The sequence below is a fragment of the Musca domestica genome, unplaced genomic scaffold (genome assembly GCF_030504385.1).
Source record: "Musca domestica strain aabys unplaced genomic scaffold, Musca_domestica.polishedcontigs.V.1.1 1, whole genome shotgun sequence".
Lineage (NCBI taxonomy): Eukaryota > Metazoa > Arthropoda > Insecta > Diptera > Muscidae > Musca > Musca domestica.
In genome coordinates this window covers 15,132,502-15,150,614 of record NW_026712114.1, presented here as the reverse complement: position 1 = coordinate 15,150,614, position 18,113 = coordinate 15,132,502, and the positions used below count along the sequence as shown (strand labels likewise).

At 37.5% G+C, this 18,113-nt stretch overlaps 1 protein-coding gene and 1 long non-coding RNA gene across 2 annotated transcripts in view; both read right to left on the bottom strand.

Annotated features, from left to right (window-relative positions):
• Positions 1–1,547: 1,547 nt before the first annotated feature.
• Positions 1,548–2,220, bottom strand: LOC105262405 (uncharacterized). Its single transcript, XR_891782.3, has 3 exons — positions 2,061–2,220; positions 1,685–1,845; positions 1,548–1,610 (listed from the first exon to the last, which is right to left on the bottom strand). It is a non-coding gene; the product is annotated as an uncharacterized LOC105262405 (long non-coding RNA).
• Positions 2,221–6,763: 4,543 nt separating this feature from the next.
• LOC101893329 (dynein beta chain, ciliary) overlaps positions 6,764–18,113 on the bottom strand; it is a 118,072-nt gene continuing 106,722 nt past the window's right edge. Inside the window, exons 29-34 of the mRNA XM_059124302.1 lie at positions 17,906–18,044; positions 17,650–17,816; positions 16,399–17,589; positions 11,990–13,570; positions 9,642–9,836; positions 6,764–7,063 (exon numbers count right to left, since the gene is read on the bottom strand). Coding sequence (XP_058980285.1) covers positions 6,964–7,063; positions 9,642–9,836; positions 11,990–13,570; positions 16,399–17,589; positions 17,650–17,816; positions 17,906–18,044 — 3,373 coding nt within the window. The 3' untranslated portion in view covers positions 6,764–6,963. The remainder of the gene's footprint in view (positions 7,064–9,641; positions 9,837–11,989; positions 13,571–16,398; positions 17,590–17,649; positions 17,817–17,905; positions 18,045–18,113) is intronic.

Below are 18,113 nucleotides of genomic sequence, written 5' to 3'. Positions count from 1 at the left end.
GGTGGTCATCGGATAATATTTAGCGGGTAAAATAGACCATATCTTTTGTGTTGAAAAAATTCAAAATTTTTCATTAAACCGCGAATATTTTAAATCCCGGCAAAATCACAAAGCCATGACAAGGTTACTTCTGATCTTTACATTGATGTTAAAATCCAACAAAACGGATATATAGCAAAATATGTGCGATATATATGTCTATCAAAGAAGATATGCTTGAAAGATCTCTTATATGTCGAGAACGGCTGAACTGATTTCGACAGTTCTCATTAATTCAGAATGGCCTTTTGGCAGGAAAAAAACAACGTCTAAAAACTCGCATAAAAATATCTCTCTAAAGATGAAAATATTGATTTTGTAAATTTTTCTCATATTTTTTCAATTTTGTCACATTTTTGGCATATTTTCATTTTGAATTAAACATTTGGTAATATTTCTACAACTAACAAAACTAAGTAGTTAGGATATCAGGATATCATATACAGATCGCATTTATGGCCCGATCTTAACGAAATTTAGCATGGGGATCAGATGAGGGTCAGAATAGAAGCCTACTCTTTTTGGAGATGATCGCCATGTATTTAGGGGTTGAAATGGACAGGTCGTAATTATTGCCCGATCCTCACGCACATTTGAATGGGGTTTACCGGGCATTGCAAAAGCCAAGCAGTTTTGGATGGCCATCCAAAAATATTCAATGTGTGAAATAGTTTGCCAACTTTTGTAGACAAAATACGAAAATGACCATTCCAGTGACTTTTTGGAGAATTCACAAATACAGGAAAGACGCACTTCTGACTATTTCGTTAACGCTGATTTCGTTGAAGAATATAGTCAAATGTCTGTATCTCATATAGATGCGTTTCAGTCCAAAACCAATAAGAAATGTTAATCTTTTGCCACTTCTGAGAGATTATAGGTCTTTGGGAAATATTGGTTTCAGATCTAGGAAGACCATTTACGTGCAACATCTACCAATCAATTTGAAATGAGCAAATTAGTTTAAGTTGCTAGTATTCGAAAATTAGAGAACGGAACCTGATGGTTTTCTTTTATTATTTGTCACAATATCTTGTGGAATTCTTTCGAGTATCTCGCCTATATAAACTGTATCGTTTATTATAGTGTTGTAGGGTATTCAACAGTCGGCCCCGCTCGAATGTAGCCTTTGCTTACTTGTTAAGATTTTAACAGAATTTTTAACGGATTTTTTTTTTTTTGGAAATTGCCAAATTTGTACCGGTGGTGCGTATTAAAAGTTCGGCCCGGCCGAACTTACAGCTTTTGTACTTGTTTAGTTTGTCAATTTTTACCATTTGTTGGGGTATCAGAATGGGATGGATTGGACATGTTCGTGTTTGATAAAAGTTAGGCAAATATAGTGCTAAGTTAAGTTTAAACCAGTCAGTCATTTTTACCGCATGAAAGGCGCCCCTAACTCATACGGCTACGGTTATAAAAACGGGGTTTCAAGAAAAACCCTTTTGTATTATTTTTCCATCTCCCTGTTTTTCAACCGAAATACAGCTGCTCCGAAAAATACTCACTATATTGTTTGTATTGAACACCTGATGTAATAACGTCTTGTGGGGAATTCGTTTACCAGACAACTGTAAATAGATTCAATAAAAAATTAACATCAATTATTTCGAAATTTAAACATTTCTACATAAATACCTCATACCTGGGAAATTGTTTTTGGTATTTTCTTGGTGCTGTTGTTGCTGCTGTTTTTTTTAATATGCCTCTCAAATTGATCAGATGTTGTTAATTACTCTGTTTTGTATTTGACTTTGAATTGAACAATGATTTGTTAACAAACAAAAGTATTTTTTAATAAGGAAGCTGTAAATAGTTTAATATTTTTTTTGAATTTACAATATATTATTTTTATACACAAACACACACAAACATTTAAACCACACAAAATGAAAACTGTCCTCGTTTTATAGTTTTAGGGGTCTTGGTCCAAAGAACAAATTGATATATTCAAGTTCATTGACAAACAGACACTTTTCCAAGTGTTGTTGTTGTTGTACTACACTCCCCCACTTTCTCACCTTTTTAGTATGGAAGTGAACAAAGATATGATTTTTTTTTGTTGGAAAACTATATAACGATTCTTTTTTTTGATTTCAAATCACAGTGTTGTGGTCGTCTTAACGTCTTGACGATGTCTGGGCAAATGAAATTCTTCTCCCATTCCGTTTCTAGTTGAGAAAAAAAAAAGCGAAATCACCACATCACACATTCATAGCAAAACTAAAGCAGCTAACAACCACATTTTCAACCAAGCAAGCAACACACTCACGCACCACCCACCCTCCCCCTGGGTCTAGCCGTCGTCATAATGATGCGCGTCGTATAGTAATAATTATTTTGAGTCCTATAAAGCAAGAAGAAGACGAAGCAATGAAAATGTATTTGTCATTTTGTCATAGTATGTCTGGCAGACGGACAGACAGACAGGCAGACAGATAGCCAGTTTATCTTAATGTGTGTACGGCCGACTGACTATATATTTGTGGCATTGCTCTTGTGGCTAAGACAAAATAGTTTGGCTTTTTTTTGAGAATATAACTAGAAGCAATACTGACACAGTGCCTTGGCCATAGAATGAGTACCATTTTTCTGAGGTCAATGCTTTTCATTATTCGTATCAAGTGGGGATTTCTAAAAAAGTACGCTTTGTGACATCACAAGATATTGGAATTTGTGGCATGTGTTGTTGTAGGTGGAAATAAAATTAGAATAAAATGTGCATTGGCTGGCACTTGCCTCAAATGAGGCATTCATTTTCTGGCACACTTAAGGATTCTTAGGTCCTTAAGGATGGGACATTTAAAAGAAAAACAAGTAAAAACCAGTAACGAAAGGACAAAAGTCGGGCGGGGCCGACTATACGTTACCCAACACCACTATGTGTATTTAGCAGAGCTACCGTAACAAAAATGTTTATATTGGGAATTTATGGGAAGTAGATCATACTAACTATGAACCTTATTTAAATGCGTATCATGCGTATCAGATTCATATTAAAAACTATTTATTGTAGCAATAGATATACCGGATCCAGTTTCACCAAATGGAAAAATTCGGTTGAATATACAACAAGTTAAAAAGTAGTAAGTTCGGCCGGGCCGAACTTTTAATACCCTCCACCATTTGCAACGAATTTGGAAATTTTCAAACAATAAAATCCTTAAAAAATTCTGTTAAAATTTTAAAAATACCGAATATAGCCGTCTATACGACGTGGACATACATAGGCATTGTTTGTCATAAGCCATTACCATATTCAAATTCGAAACTTGAAATAAGCGGTGAATAATGTAGCTAAAATCATCAAAATATCGTATATAAGGAGGTGCCGTTAAATTGGAGCTGTGCGAAGACCTGGACCAGCATAGATAATTTTCTGTCACAGGCTGTAGCATCCATTACGAACTTCAAATACCACATCTCAAACAAGTTCGGTGGGTATTGTACCTAAAATCGTCAAAATACCGAATATAGGGAGGTACTGATATATGGGGCCTATACGAAGACCTGGACCCGCACAGACAATTTTTTGTCTTAGGGTGTAGTATCCATTTTGAAATTCAAATATCAAATTTTAAATTATTTCCGGGAAAAATGTCGCTAAATCATCAAAATACCGAATATAGGGAGGTACCGTTATATGGTATTTGAAGTTCGCAATAGATACTGCAGCATAAAACAGAAAATGGGCCATGTAGGTCCACGTCTTCATATAGCCCACATATACCTTACCCCCCGATATTCGGTATTTTGATGATTTTAGCGACACTACCGGGATTGTTTCAAATTTCGCATGTGAAGTTCGTAATGGATACTTCAGCCCATGCCAGAAAATTGTCTGTGCATATAAACAGATTTTTCTTCAAGTTTCCCATTTAAATATTGTAATAACTTATGACAAAAGTTGCCTATGCAGGTCCACGTCGTCGTATAAGCATTCGGTATTTTTAAGATTTTAACAGAATTTTTAACGGATTTTATTTATTTATTTTTTTTTTGTGGAAATTGCCAAATTTGTACCAAGTGGTGGAGGGTATTAAAAGTTCGGCCCGGCCGAACTTACAGCTTTTTTACTTGTTTCATATTCAACCGCAATACGCATAGTGGTGTTGGGTATCATGTACCCAACTTCTAACCTTTCCTTACTGATTTTCTTATAATTTCCATTTCCCATAGCAAGTCGGGGTTGTGGAGAATTCCAAATGGATTTGTATATCGATATCCCAGAAAATGTTGGGGTTCTTGGATAGTTTTTTAAGCTTTTACAAAGTATGCGAGAACATATTTTTATCCCAATATTTTACGACATATAATGCAACATTTAATATATAGCTTTGGATTACTTTAAGAATTTGTGGCTTAAAAAGTTTCTCATGTCGGTCCAATTATTGTCTCTACCACTAAACTTGGGTTTCAAGTATTTTTTTCGATTTAGCCATATTTTCGCATTTTAATTCGCCAAATTTCGTATTTTGAATTCTCATTGTATAGAACCCTACTAACAAAGGTTAACCAGGTTTTGATAGAAGTCTAATATTAAGATGCCATTGATTTCATCTTTTTTAAGGGTCTTTACAATATTTTCCAATCGATTTTCCTAAAAAAAAATGTTCTGGTTTCTTTGAGGGTATTTAATAATATAAGTACATATAGATTTCGAAACCGATGTGATATGGTGTGTGACAAATTCTACGTGAAGTTGTAGTGAAGCTGTAAGTTCGGCCGGGCAGATCTTTTAATACCCTCCACCATTTGGTACAAATTTGGCAATTTCCAAAAAAAAAAAAAATAAAATCCGTTAAAAATTCTGTTAAAATCTTAAAAATACCGAATGCTTATACGATGACGTGGACCTGCATAGGCAACTTTTGTCATAAGTTATTACAATATTTAAATGCGAAACTGGACCCGCACCGACAATACCAAATTTTAAACAATTCCGGTTAATAATGTCGCTAAAATCATCAAAATACCGAATGTAGGGAGGTACCGTTATATTGGGGCTATACGAAGACGTGGACCTGCACAGACAATTTTCAGTCTTAGGGTGTAGTATCCATTTGGAACTTCAAATACCAAATTTGAAACAATTCCAGTGAATAATGTCGCTGAAATCATCAAAATACCGAATATCGGGAGGTACCGTTATATTGGGGCTATACGAAGACATAGACTTGCACAGACAATTTTCTATCTTAGAGTGTAGTATCCATTTGGAACTTCAAATACCAAATACCAAATTTGAAACAATTCCGGTGAATAACGTCGCTAAAATCATCAAAATACCGAATATAGGGGGGTTACCGTTATATGGGAGCTATATGAAAACGTGGACCTACATGGCCCATTTACGAACTTAACCTGCCTACTGGAAAAATAAACATGTGTGCAAAATTTTAGCCATCTATCTCAATTCATTCGAAAGATAGCGTGATTACAACAGACAGACAGACGGACAGACAGACGGACATCGCTAAATCGACTTAGAATTTTACGCTGATCAAGAATATATATACTTTGTTGGGTCTGACATGAGTATTTCGAGGAGTTACAAGCGGAATGACAAAATTAATATACCCTCCATAGTATGGTGGAGGGTATAAAAAGGCGAACTTCTGGCTTTTTATGCTGATTTCGTTGACGAATATAGCCAAATATCGAAGACAAGCAAATCATATAGATGAGTCTAAATTTGGAGATATTGTGGGGCTGCTTGCTTTTGGAGATGATTGCAAAATATTCAGGGGTTCAAGTTAACCAAAAACAGAAATGTTTTTTCCGATCACGCAATTGAAGCCAATCGTCACGCCAGTGAAGAGAGTTAATGACAGGGAAGAATTCTAGCATTTTGGATGACCATTGGATTATATTTAGCTGTAAACTGGACTACAACAACTAACAGCCCGACGGAGTGCATAAATATTGGGCAAATGCGCCTAGTCACAATCCTAATTTCAAAAGCGAAATCTTCCAATATGGATTTGGACATAAGGAGGCTTCTAACATATTGTAGTATTGTAGGGTATAACATAGTCGGCCCCGCACGACTAAAGCCTTTGCTTACTTGTTAATTCTCAGATTAATTTTTAATTTTATAGGCCTTTATAAATATAAGTAGTCCATGAAATTTAACAGAGATATCACTGGGCTGTGCGTACTCAGGTGGTCCTAGGGTTATTTTTTCAACATTTTTACACTGGAAAGTTAATTAGTTTGAATTTCCGTTCCATTATTTTGCTTGACATTTTTTTACAGAATATTATTGGGAAGGCTTAAATCGCAAAACTTCTTAAAAATATTTACTCCTAGAAGTTTTGAAAACATGAACTTTGTGCATTGCCTGTTCTCGCGCTGAAATCGATTTTTTTACTTTTGAGTTTGTTAGTTTTGAACGAAATTCATTGCTTTTATTTGCTGGAATATTTTTTTTTTAATTTGTGTTCCTCTCCTATTATCTAAATTGTATCATTATCTACCCCATCCCATTTATGTGATCATCCACTGTAAACGGGCATAGCTAATGAATGTCATGAACAAGAGAATGATCATAATTATGAATGTCTTGTCTATAACATTTCTTTATATCGTGATGTTTTATTTTCATTTTTTTTTTTTGATTTGCAAAATGACCCTGATAATGAAAATCTCTAGACACAGAACTTGTACAGATTATAATATTTGTAAATAATAAAAACGAAAGAAAAGAAAAACAAACAACAACACATCACTGTCGTGTGTGCGCGATTTTAAAATGGAATTCTATTTATTTTTGTAGTTGTTACATTTGTTCTCTTTTTTTTTAAATATTTATAACATTAAAGATATTGCGGTGGTGATAGTAACAATACATGTGGTTTTGTGTTGAATAAAAAGTTTTTTTTTAATTGAGTTTTGTGCTCATTTAAATGTGTGTGAAATAGTTTAAGGTTGTAATAACAGAGCCACACCTCCTAAAATCCATTTCGATTTGGGTGACCTGGATTTTAAATTAAATGTCCAAACGTAGGTGTTGCCACGGGATCTAAAAAAATCAAAGACAATACATTTATAATTATAAAATAAAATGAATTAATAAAAAAGCAATGATAACGAGCATGATATTAAACTTATAATAATAAAAGTACTTAAAATAATAAAAAACTAAAATTTTCAAGAGGAGGGACATTGCTTCCGGTATTTACGTTATTTTACGATGTAAACTATCAAGATGCCGATACTCGTGTCTTCTGCCTATAGCTCTTCTTTCATAATCTACTGGATTTTTCCTGTAATTATTGAAAAAAATTAAATTTTTTCGCACACAACAACCCTACTGATTAAGATGGAATCTTTATGGCAAAATTAACCTTACTGCTAAAAATGCGAAGATAATTTTGGATATGATTCTAGTTTAAGTTTAGAGCATGTCGCTTGGGAACTATGTCCATTGTGATAGAGTTGTTGGTAGAGAAAGTAAATACTACAGTAGCCTCTATTCTGCCATATGACATAATACTTGGGCACACATTTCAATAATAGACAGCTCGTCCGACAGCTGTTAAAATTATTCCAGTGACAGCTCGTTATATTGTTTACAAGCGTTCAAAAGCATTTTGGTGAGAATTTTCCAGAAAAAAAGTTATTCGTGATGGAATTCAAGCGTGATGGTGTGATTTCTTTATATTTGGCTGGAAAACCACCAGTGGCTATCGTTAGAGCACCCCAGCATTTAAATCCATCCATCGCTCGTTACCGAGATACTGTTGGCGTAGCTCGACGTCAAGGAAGTGGACTGATAAAGACAGTAACATCAGCAAAAATGGTTCGAAAAGTAAAGAAGCGATTTGATCGAAACCCGCGTCGCAGTGTCCGAAAATGGTTCGTGAGCTGAACATATCGCAATATTCCATTCGGCAAATATTGAAAAAATGAGCTCGGGGTAAAGCCATTGAAATCCAAAAAAATTCAAGAACTTACACCACTTCGCTTCGCTTGGCTGAAAGTTGTGAACTGCCGAATTTGGTTTTCTCCGATGAGAAAACAATCGTTGTCCAGCAGATTTACTTGCCAAAGAGATCTGCTGAAAATGTGCACCTTGCACCATGGTGATGGTGTGGGCCGCCATAACAGCCGATGGTCGCTCTCCGCTCGTATTAATCGACCGTGGCATCAGAATAAATACCGAATATTATCGCGAAAATATTATGGAGGGTGTATTAAAGCCTTGGGTACGCAAACATTTTGGCCGCAGACCTTGGACATTCCAACATGACTCAGCACCACCGCACTCAGCACGCACCACCGAAGAATGGTTAAAAAATTAGGTTCCTCGCTTTATTTTCAGCGCAGAATGGCCACCAAAATCTCCGGATACCAATCCGTTGGACTATTGTGTCTGGAGTATTTTGGAAAGCAAGGTTGGCACTAAAAAATACCAAAGTGTAGATCACCTCAAGCAAGCGCTTCGCCAGGAATGGGCCAAAATAACGCAGAGCAACATTCGGACAGTGTGTAACGGTTTCATTGGCCGTTTGAAAGCCATAATTCGAGCCGAACCAAATTTGTCCTTGTTCCATACAAATATTGTTTGGACAATTTCACCTCAATCGGATAATAAATGACTTGGAATCGAAATCATCGAATCGATTTTCACAAAACTTGACGAAGGCATTGGTATCTATCGACCTTGATATAACACATTTGAAGCACAATAAATGTGAAATCGGATAAAGTATCGCTATATGCAAATCTGAACCGATCACGATAAAATTTGACAGACAGACATATTTCTGAGCTGTATTTGATATCTGGTCCCGAGTATCATTGTTATGGAGTCGGATAAAGCAAATATATGGTAGCTATTGCTATATCTGAACTCATATTCACCAAATTTGCCACAGCATTCGCTTTCTCCCTCCATTTCGCAAAAACAGATAAAGATGACGCAACTATTTACATCTCATTTTTTTCGCACTAAAGGTCCCCCCCTCATGTTAACTTCGGATCACATCTCTAAATGATTGTGACCCAGGAGATCGTATGGGGAAATCGACCACAAAGATCACTTTGTTTCAGTTTTTTTTATCTCACCCTATATATGTAATATCAGCCCAAATTGGATAGATTTTTTCACATTCAACCAAGCTTTTCCATTTGGTGAAACTCGGTCCGGTATATCTATTTCTACAATAACTAGTTTTTAATATAATTCTTATGGAAGTCATATCATGTACTATAGAACAATGTTGTTTGGTACTAGAGGTACAAAAGCCGATTCAGAGGTAGATATAGTTCCCAAATTGTGGCTACTCTAAAGCCATGATACGTATTCTAATAAGGTCCATAGTTGGTATGATTTACTTTATATAAATCTCCAATATAGACTTTTTTGTTTCGGGAGCTCTATTAAATACGTATAATGGTGTAGGAGGGTATTATATAGTCGGCTCCGCTCGATTTTATTGTAGAAAATGGAAAAAGGGTTTTATTTCTTTGGTGACTTATAGCGAAATTTGATTAAAAATAATTTTGCCTTTGCTGTCATCCTTTAATCCTTGCCGAAGACAATATATACCTTTTGGATATTTATATAGTAAATTGTTTTAACTACTACCTCTTACCTTGTTTTGTACAGTGGACACTCGTAACAATGATGGACATCGTGTCTCTCCTGCACACTTGCCTTAATGCATATAACCGGCATTGGACATAGTAATTCTTTTGGATTAAGCGGTACTATCGAATTCAGTTGACAATCCCAACTAGCGCCGTTTAAATATAGGCCATGTACAAAGGCTCCGTCCATAGGTGGTAATCTGAGTCAAAAATAGAAAAAAGTAGAAAATTGGCTTTAATACAACAAAATTTTACAAGAATTTTAATTTATCTGCTAAAATTGTTGAAAAGAAAGTTTAACAAAACTCTGAGAACCTGAAATGCTAAATTCCAGCTGACTTATTTGAAAAATGGGATCAAAAATATTTGAAATATCAAACATTAGGGTGAACCGATATAGATAATTTTCAATATCGTCTTAGAAGCTACAATTCATTTATTTAGCTTGAAGGCTGTAATCTTTGTCATGATTCCAACACATGGACGGACGCACATAGTTAAATCAAAGTAGAATTTTGTGCTGAACTTATGGGGTCGAGTTGTTGCAAAAGGAATGGCCAAGTTATTATACTCTCCTTCTTATGGTGGGTATGCTTTTTTTATACCCTCCACCATACGTAGTATGGAGGGCATATTAAGTTCCACATTCCATTTGTAACTCATCGAAATAATAATTTTAGACATAACAAAGTATATACAGGGTAAGAAATAAAAACTGCAACAAAGTCTAACGCCATAATTTAATGTTTTTTTTTTTTTTTACATTTTATTGAATGAAAGCAAAAAATGTCGGAAATAGCATAACATTTTAGAATAAGTTTAGATTTGTGGAATTGGTGACTATTGGCACGAATTATGGCCTTCAAACGTCACACGCTGCCCGAATGTTGGTCTGCGGTATTTTGACCCATTCCCGGTGACACTTTGGTATTTTTAGTGCCAACCTTGCTTTCTAAAATACTCCAGACACAATAGTCCAAAGGACTGGTATCCGGAGTTTTTGGTGGCCAGTGTGCGCTGGATATGAAGTGAGGATCCTCATTTTGTTACCATTCTTGGGTGGCGCGTGCCGGGTGCTGAGTCCTGTTGGAATATCCAAAGTCTGCGGCCAAAATGTTTGCGTGTCCAATGCTTTAATACACCCTCCAGAATACTTTCGCGATAATATTCGACATTTATTCTGATGCCGATTATTACGAGCGGAGAGCGATTTGCCCAATGGAATATTGCGATATGTTCAGCTTGCGAGCCATTTTTCGGCCACTGCGACGCGGGTTTCGTTTAAGTCGCTTCTTTACTTTTCGAACCATTTCTGGTTCGGATTGCCGTTTTTTCATCTCACCCTGTATATTCTTGATTTAAGAGTTAAAACGAATAAATGTAGGAAGCGAATATTTTGCACAGATCAGTCCTTTGTCTGCAGGCAGATAAAGTTCGAAGATGGGTTATATCGGTCCACGATATCATATAACGGTTCCCCGATACTCGGCCATTTGGAAATGTATTGTCTATATAGGTTCACGATATCGTATATCCCCATATAACGGAACCTCTATAAATTCGGTATTTTGATGATTTTAGCTATATTTTTCAATGGAATTGTCTAAAAATCCATACTAGAAGGTCTTTCTAAGCACTGGAAGAGAAATGTCTATAAAAGTCCACGTTAGTTCACATTCAAATTTCGTATTTAGAATTTGTAATGGGTAATATAGCAAATATTGTCAAATATTGCGTATGCAGGCCCACGTCTTCGTCTAGCCTCCATATAACGGTACCTCCTAATATTCGGTATTTTGATGATTTTAGCGACCGGTGTTGTTTCATAATTCGTATTTAGAGTTTGTAATGGGAACTACAGTCACTGATAGAAAATTGCTAATGCAAGTCAAAGTCTTTGTATAAGCCCCATATATCAGTACCTCCATATATTCGGTATTTTAAAGTTTTAAGGTACAATATTCAACGAAATTGTTTAAAATTTGAGTTTCTAATAGGTACAGCAGCCTGTAACAGATAATTGTCTATGCAGATGCAGGTCTTCGTATATTTCCTATATTCGGTATTTTGATGATTTTAGGTACGTTATTCATAGGATTTTGCAAATTGTATTAGCTTATGACAAAAGTTGCCTATGGAGGTTCGTATGGACCCCAATATAAATACTAAATTCGGCATTTTAACAGAATTTTTAACGGAATTTATTTTTTTTTTTTTGAAAAATAAAAAAATCATTCCAAAATGGTGGAGGGTATTCGGCCGGGACGAACTTACTGCTTTTTTACTTGTTAAGTATCCTTCTATTAAAGTCGCATCTATTTTTTCACATATATCGTCGGCGTTTAATACTCACGTTATACTCTCAACATCCTTTTTGGTTACCTCACAGCAGAGGCACATTCGATCCAAAGGCAGGTCATGTTTTCGGGCACTTTCCTGCATAATGGCGGTGAGGAAACTTTGTGGATTGAAGAGACCCCCTAGCCATATGGTGCAGGGTAACTTAAAGTCATTCAACCACAACGAAAGTTCTTTAATACGATGCAAGAGATCGGCAAACCAACTTTGTAAACCCAACATACTGGGGTAGGCAAGATTTGTCCACGACTCTGGGACGTGGTCATAGAATAACGAATGATCCAAATGTTCCATATCCGAAGTGATGGTAAGTTCTCCCTTCAGGCCCAACATTAGCTCACGTAGGGAGCGTTTAATTTCTTGTATCAATGCATTCATGCGTTCACATTCCTGCAGGGCAACAACAACAAAGGGCGTCTTACGTTCGATGCGATTGAGCAGAGCATGTAAATTGAATTCCACTTGGAGTTTATCGAGAAAATCCTCCGCCATTATTTTGACCAATTCTTCACGAGGTGCACTGCAGGTGGTTGTGAGTTCCGATTGGCGGGGTTGCAGTTCGAATACCGTCTTTAACAATTGTTCCGAGGCCGAGGTTAGGAAACCGATTTCAGCATTTGGATGTAGACCATACAGGATGGGTGATTCATCGGGCAACATTTCATTGATGTAATTGTGATAGCCTTGAAAATCCAAATTGGGTGGGGAGGGAAATCCTGGACAAAGTTCCAAATCACCATCCACCAAATCTTGCTGCAACAACTCCGCCAAATAGGTTTGACACAGACGACGATCCCAATCATCGGTGATGTGACCGCCATACATTATTTCTCCAAACAGATAACGTAAATCTTCCCAAGGTATACGATTACTGCCCTCCAAATAATTGTGCAGCACCGATGCGGATATGGTCAGATCGCCCACATTGAAGGGATACACCTTATTCCATCCCAATGGGCCAAACTTGCGTCTTTGTCCTGCCACGGCATGGAAATAACAAAGGGCAAATAATATGGACTTAAATTCCGCTTCCTGAGTGCAGCTCTCCAACGTTTCCTGGGAGAAGTTATCCCAAGCCTGATGCATGTTTGCTGCCATCCCAGATGGTGGTTCATTTACGATTTTCAAAGAGGATTCTAATATACCTTGTGGAATTATGTGATATTGTGGATCTGGAGCGGGTTCGGCACTAATGAAGAGGCGAAAACTACTCGTGGTGAAACTCTCCGGCTGATTAGTAAGACGTTCGATAAGTTTCTCCAGAGTTGGCAACCAATTTGCCACGAGGTGTATGTTTTGAAAAACCACCCATTGGTTGCCAGAGGCCAGAGCTTGACTTAACGCCTGCTCGGCTAACATTTCTTGGCCTTGGCCCAGAGAGATATTTAACAAGTTGTTGTTGTTTGTAGTGAAACCCATTTGGGAACCAAGTCTTTCAACATCGTATATTGGATCCACTCCCGGGCAGAGAACGAAAAAAATTGGAGTCGTTGCCGAGACTTCATTGAAAATATCGGCAAAATGGAATGTCTTGACAGTGGCATATTGGCGGCCCATAGTTTGTTCCACAAAGAGTCTGAAATTACAACAGGGAACACATTAAATTTTAAAATGTTACAATTTTTGGACATTTAAGGTATATGCGAACTAAACGGTACTAAAAATTTGATACCTTGCACTAGGCAAGGAGATAACTCGGAAATTTGGTTTGAGGTTCCCTCATGAGGTGTAGGATAAATATACCAAAAGCTTTTCTGTTGGAAGTTTGAACGAAAAGTATTAAAATCACTAAATTTGGTACCTATTGGTGTTAGGTGAACTGATTGAGCTGAAATCTTAATATTTGATATAGGATTAGGTTTGGGAAGTAGGGTTGATATAAGCTTTTGGAATTGTGTATTTGGTACAATTTAGTTTTGGATGAACGGATGAAGCAGGAAATTTGAATTGGAATTGGCAGCGTCCTAGAAAATTTAAATTTTAGGAAATGTGCACTACAAATATATGAGAAGTACTAAATGGTACTAAATTTAATATGGGGAGAACGGGTAGTGCTTTCTACTCTGTTAGTGGGTAGGGTTGAGATTTCGAGGTGTTTTTAGAAATACGTACTAAAGAAGTGCGAAAAATACTAAATGGTATCAAATTTTGAAGTTGGGTAAATAAATGGAAATGGATCCTGCTAAGTAGGGTCAAGATTTGGAGGTGGTTTTGGAAACTCGTACTTAAGAAATGCGAAAAGTACTAAATGGTACTAAATTTTGTTGAGTAAAAAATGGAGTTAAAACCCAAAAATTTGTTAATAGGGTGACTTTTGGGCGATGGTATTTTTTTATACAGGGTGATATAAAAAACTGCAACCAACTTCAGACTATTGTAATTTCTTAGCCACTCATCCGACAGCTGTTAAAATTATTCCAGTGACAGCTCATTATATTGTTAACAAGCGTACAAAAGTATTTTGGTGAGAAGTTTCCAGAAAGAAAGTTATTCGTGGTGGAATTCAAGCGTGATATTGTGATTTCTTTATATTTGACCGGAAAACAACAAGTGGCTATCGTTAGAGCACTCCAGCATTTAAATATGAATAAATCTTTTGTGTCTCGTACCATCGCTCGTTACCGTGATACTGGTAGCGTAGCCCGATGTCAAGGAAGTGGACGGAAGATAACAGCAACATCAGCAGAAATGGTTCGAAAAGTACAGAAGCGACTTGATCGAAACCCGCGTCGCAGTGGCCGAAAAATAGCTCGTGATCTGAACATACTGAAATATTCCATTTGGCAAATATTGTAAAATCGGGGTAAAGCCATTGAAATTCCAAAAAGTGCAAGAACTTGCACCGCAACAGCAAGAAAATAGACTCAAAAGAGTTAAGAGTTGCTTCGCTTGGCCGAAAGTCGTGAACTGCTGAATTTGGTTTTCTCCGATGAGATAACATTCGATGTCCAGCAGAAATGATCGTGTTTACTTGCCAAAGAGGTCAGCTGAAAATGTGCACCTTCGGTTGGCCACCAGAATTCAAGCGCCGGCCATGGTGATTGTATGAGCCGTCATAACAGCCGATGGTCAATAGGACTCAACACCATCGCACTCAGCACGCGCCACCCAAGAATGGCTACATAATGAGGTTCCTCGCTTCATTTCCAGCGCACAATGGCCACCAAAATCTCCGGATACCAATCCGTTGGACTATTGTGTCTGGAGTATTTTGGAAAGCAAGGTTGACACTAAAACATATCAATGCGTCAATCACTTCAAGCAAGCTCTTCGCCGGGAATGGGCCAAAATACCGCAGAGCGTTTGATGGCCATACTTCGTAGTAAAAGTGACGAATTCGAACAGATCTAAAGTTATTCTAAAATTTGATGCTATTTCCGACATTTTTTGCTTTCACTCAATGAAATTTAAAAAAAAACGTAAAAATTCTGGCGGTTGACTTTGTTGCAGTTTTTTAATCTCACCCTGTATGTGCATCAGTGCTAGGCCAAGATCTGTTATAACGATGGTAGAGATCGTTCTCTTCATATTTCACAAATCCCATTATTTCACTAACACAAGAACTGCTGTAAAAATGGGATATATCGGTCCACTCCTTCTGGTACCTCCCCCACAAAAGGGTCAAGGTTTTGAGTATCCATGAAGCTCATAAAACGCGAAATTAACATCCGAATACATTCAGACTAGGTACATTTCAATATTTTTATCAACACAAGATCTGTTTTAAAGATAGTGGAGATTGGACCATTGTTTCTAGTACCTCCCGCACATAGGGTTCAAGATTTAGGATAACAAAACGCTGAAATAAAGCGAAATAAGCATCCAACTCTCTTCAAATGTTACACACACACAAACATTTTTGCTAACACAAGATCTGTTGTGAAAATTGTATATATCTGCGAATCTCTTCTGGTGTCTCACCCACAAAGTGTCACAATTTGAAGAAACATACTTTACAGTGTACGAAATGTACAAAATGGGCTAAACTTGGTACAGTGTGTAAGAAGAGAGGTGGAATAACGATTTTTGGTATGAGGGTCACAGTAGGTATTTAGGAATCAGACAATGTGGTGTTTTCGGAAATGCATACCGCATGGTGCACGAAAAGTACAAAATGGACTAAATTTGGCACAGTGTGTAAGAAGAGAGCTGGAATAATGAGTGTTTGTATAAGGGTCACATACGGAGTTTAGGATTCAAACAATAAGTGGTTTTGGAAATGAGTACTGTATAGTGTACGAACGGAAATGGGACTAAATTCTGTATGAAGTGTAGAAAGTGAGCTGAAATTGTTACTTTTGGTATACGAGCCACTGTGATATTGTAAGATATAGTGGAGATTTGCTAGAATTCTTGAAACTAAAAAAAATTTTCTGCCCTTTAGAAATTCGTCCGGCGACTTACCTAATGGCGCTAGTAACACGATCCGGTCGCAAAGCCCTTATAATACACAATCTCTGCAGGGGAGTTCGATGTTTCCATTCTCCTGGGAATTGTTCACATTCCGGTATATCACTTGCCAGGAATTTACGCCAACGTTTGGGATAGTTTTCAATATCCTTGTCGATGCCATAAAAATTATCCATTAAGGCCAAAGATTTCACACCACCCCAGGAGGTACGTCCAATGAAGTCCACCGGCGACAATGTATTCGGATCGTGGGGAAAACGTAACAAAAAATCTAGTTCATCACGGGAAATTTGTTCCGAAGCTGACATAATTCTCAGGGTCATGTGAGCGGTAAATGTCAACTTGTCCACTTCGAAAAGGCCACGCAAAGCAAAATAGAAAGTTTGGGAGGTTATGGCCTCAACAAGTGATGCCACCCTGCGTTCATTCACCCTATGCTGTGGCGCCGAGACAATGGCCTGTTTAAAAACCTGCATAAATGATTTCAGGGAAAACCGATAGATGGGATTTATCCTACTTAGATCGGAGAGTACAAAGTAGAGAATAGAAGCTCTCTTGGCTGCCGTTCGATACATGTTGCGGGCTTCATCGATTTGCAAAGTTGTGATGCGCGCCTCATTAACTTTCAGCTCAATTTCATCCACAGTCTGTTTGGTGGACTCCAGATTGGAGACCAATTCATGATCGTCGAGAACATTTTCCCCAGCCGAAGCTAAGCGTGCCAGCAGATCATTTTCCAAATGCTTTAAAGATATTTTAAATTTATTTTGTTGAATCGTCACATTGGTTTTCATTTCCTCCAAATCGGGTCTTTCGATTTTTACCACTTCGGCCAATAGCTGTTCCTCCAGGCCATCTTGGGTAACGGTGAAATTAATGAGAGTGGTTTGGGCTTGCATTTCTGGTTTGTAGTGGGGATTTGCCAATTTGGTGTGCAAAATTAAACGGAAGTTGGGATTGAAATCCAACTCCTTATCGCCCAGGCGTATGAAGCGACCGCGTTTGATTAAAGCCCGGCTTAGCAAAGGTTCCAAAACGGTGTCCACAGATTCCTCGATTTGTTCCAACAACACGGTTTCACCATTTGCCATGGCCTTTTCGAGGGACTCAAGAAAATGTTTCTGGTTGAGACGCAGCACCACCAAGCTATTGCCATAACGGTTTTTGATCCATTTGATGCCTTGTCTGGAAGAATAAATATTGGAACTTTATTTAGAATTTAGAAAATCTCTTGATTTGCCTTACAATTGCGGATCTATCATGAGCGGCCAGCGTGTTGAATGCACCAATATTGTGGCATTTTCGGTGGACATGCGATCCATGGGCAAACCTTCATTATTCCAGCTGGCAATTTGTGCATCATCCGTAAACAAGGTTAAATAATCCTCACCATCGGTGTGGGGTATGGCTGGCTGGTAATCAAGTCAATCAACACCCAATTCAAGCAACACTTAAATTCCTCTCTTTTAACGAAACGAAGAAAAGGAAAACTTTGACTTACCTCAATGCGACGAAAGCTTGGCAGCCACATTTGCTGTTGCAATTCCTCCCGATAACGACGCGTAAAACAACCGGCATACGACAGAAAGGAGGAAATTAGCAGGATATCACCAGGTAGTGTGGCACTTTTCAATTGTAAACTTTTTGGGTCATCAGCAGGGATAAATACACACCGCCAGTGAAAGCAGCAGCCCAAGGATTATGAAAGT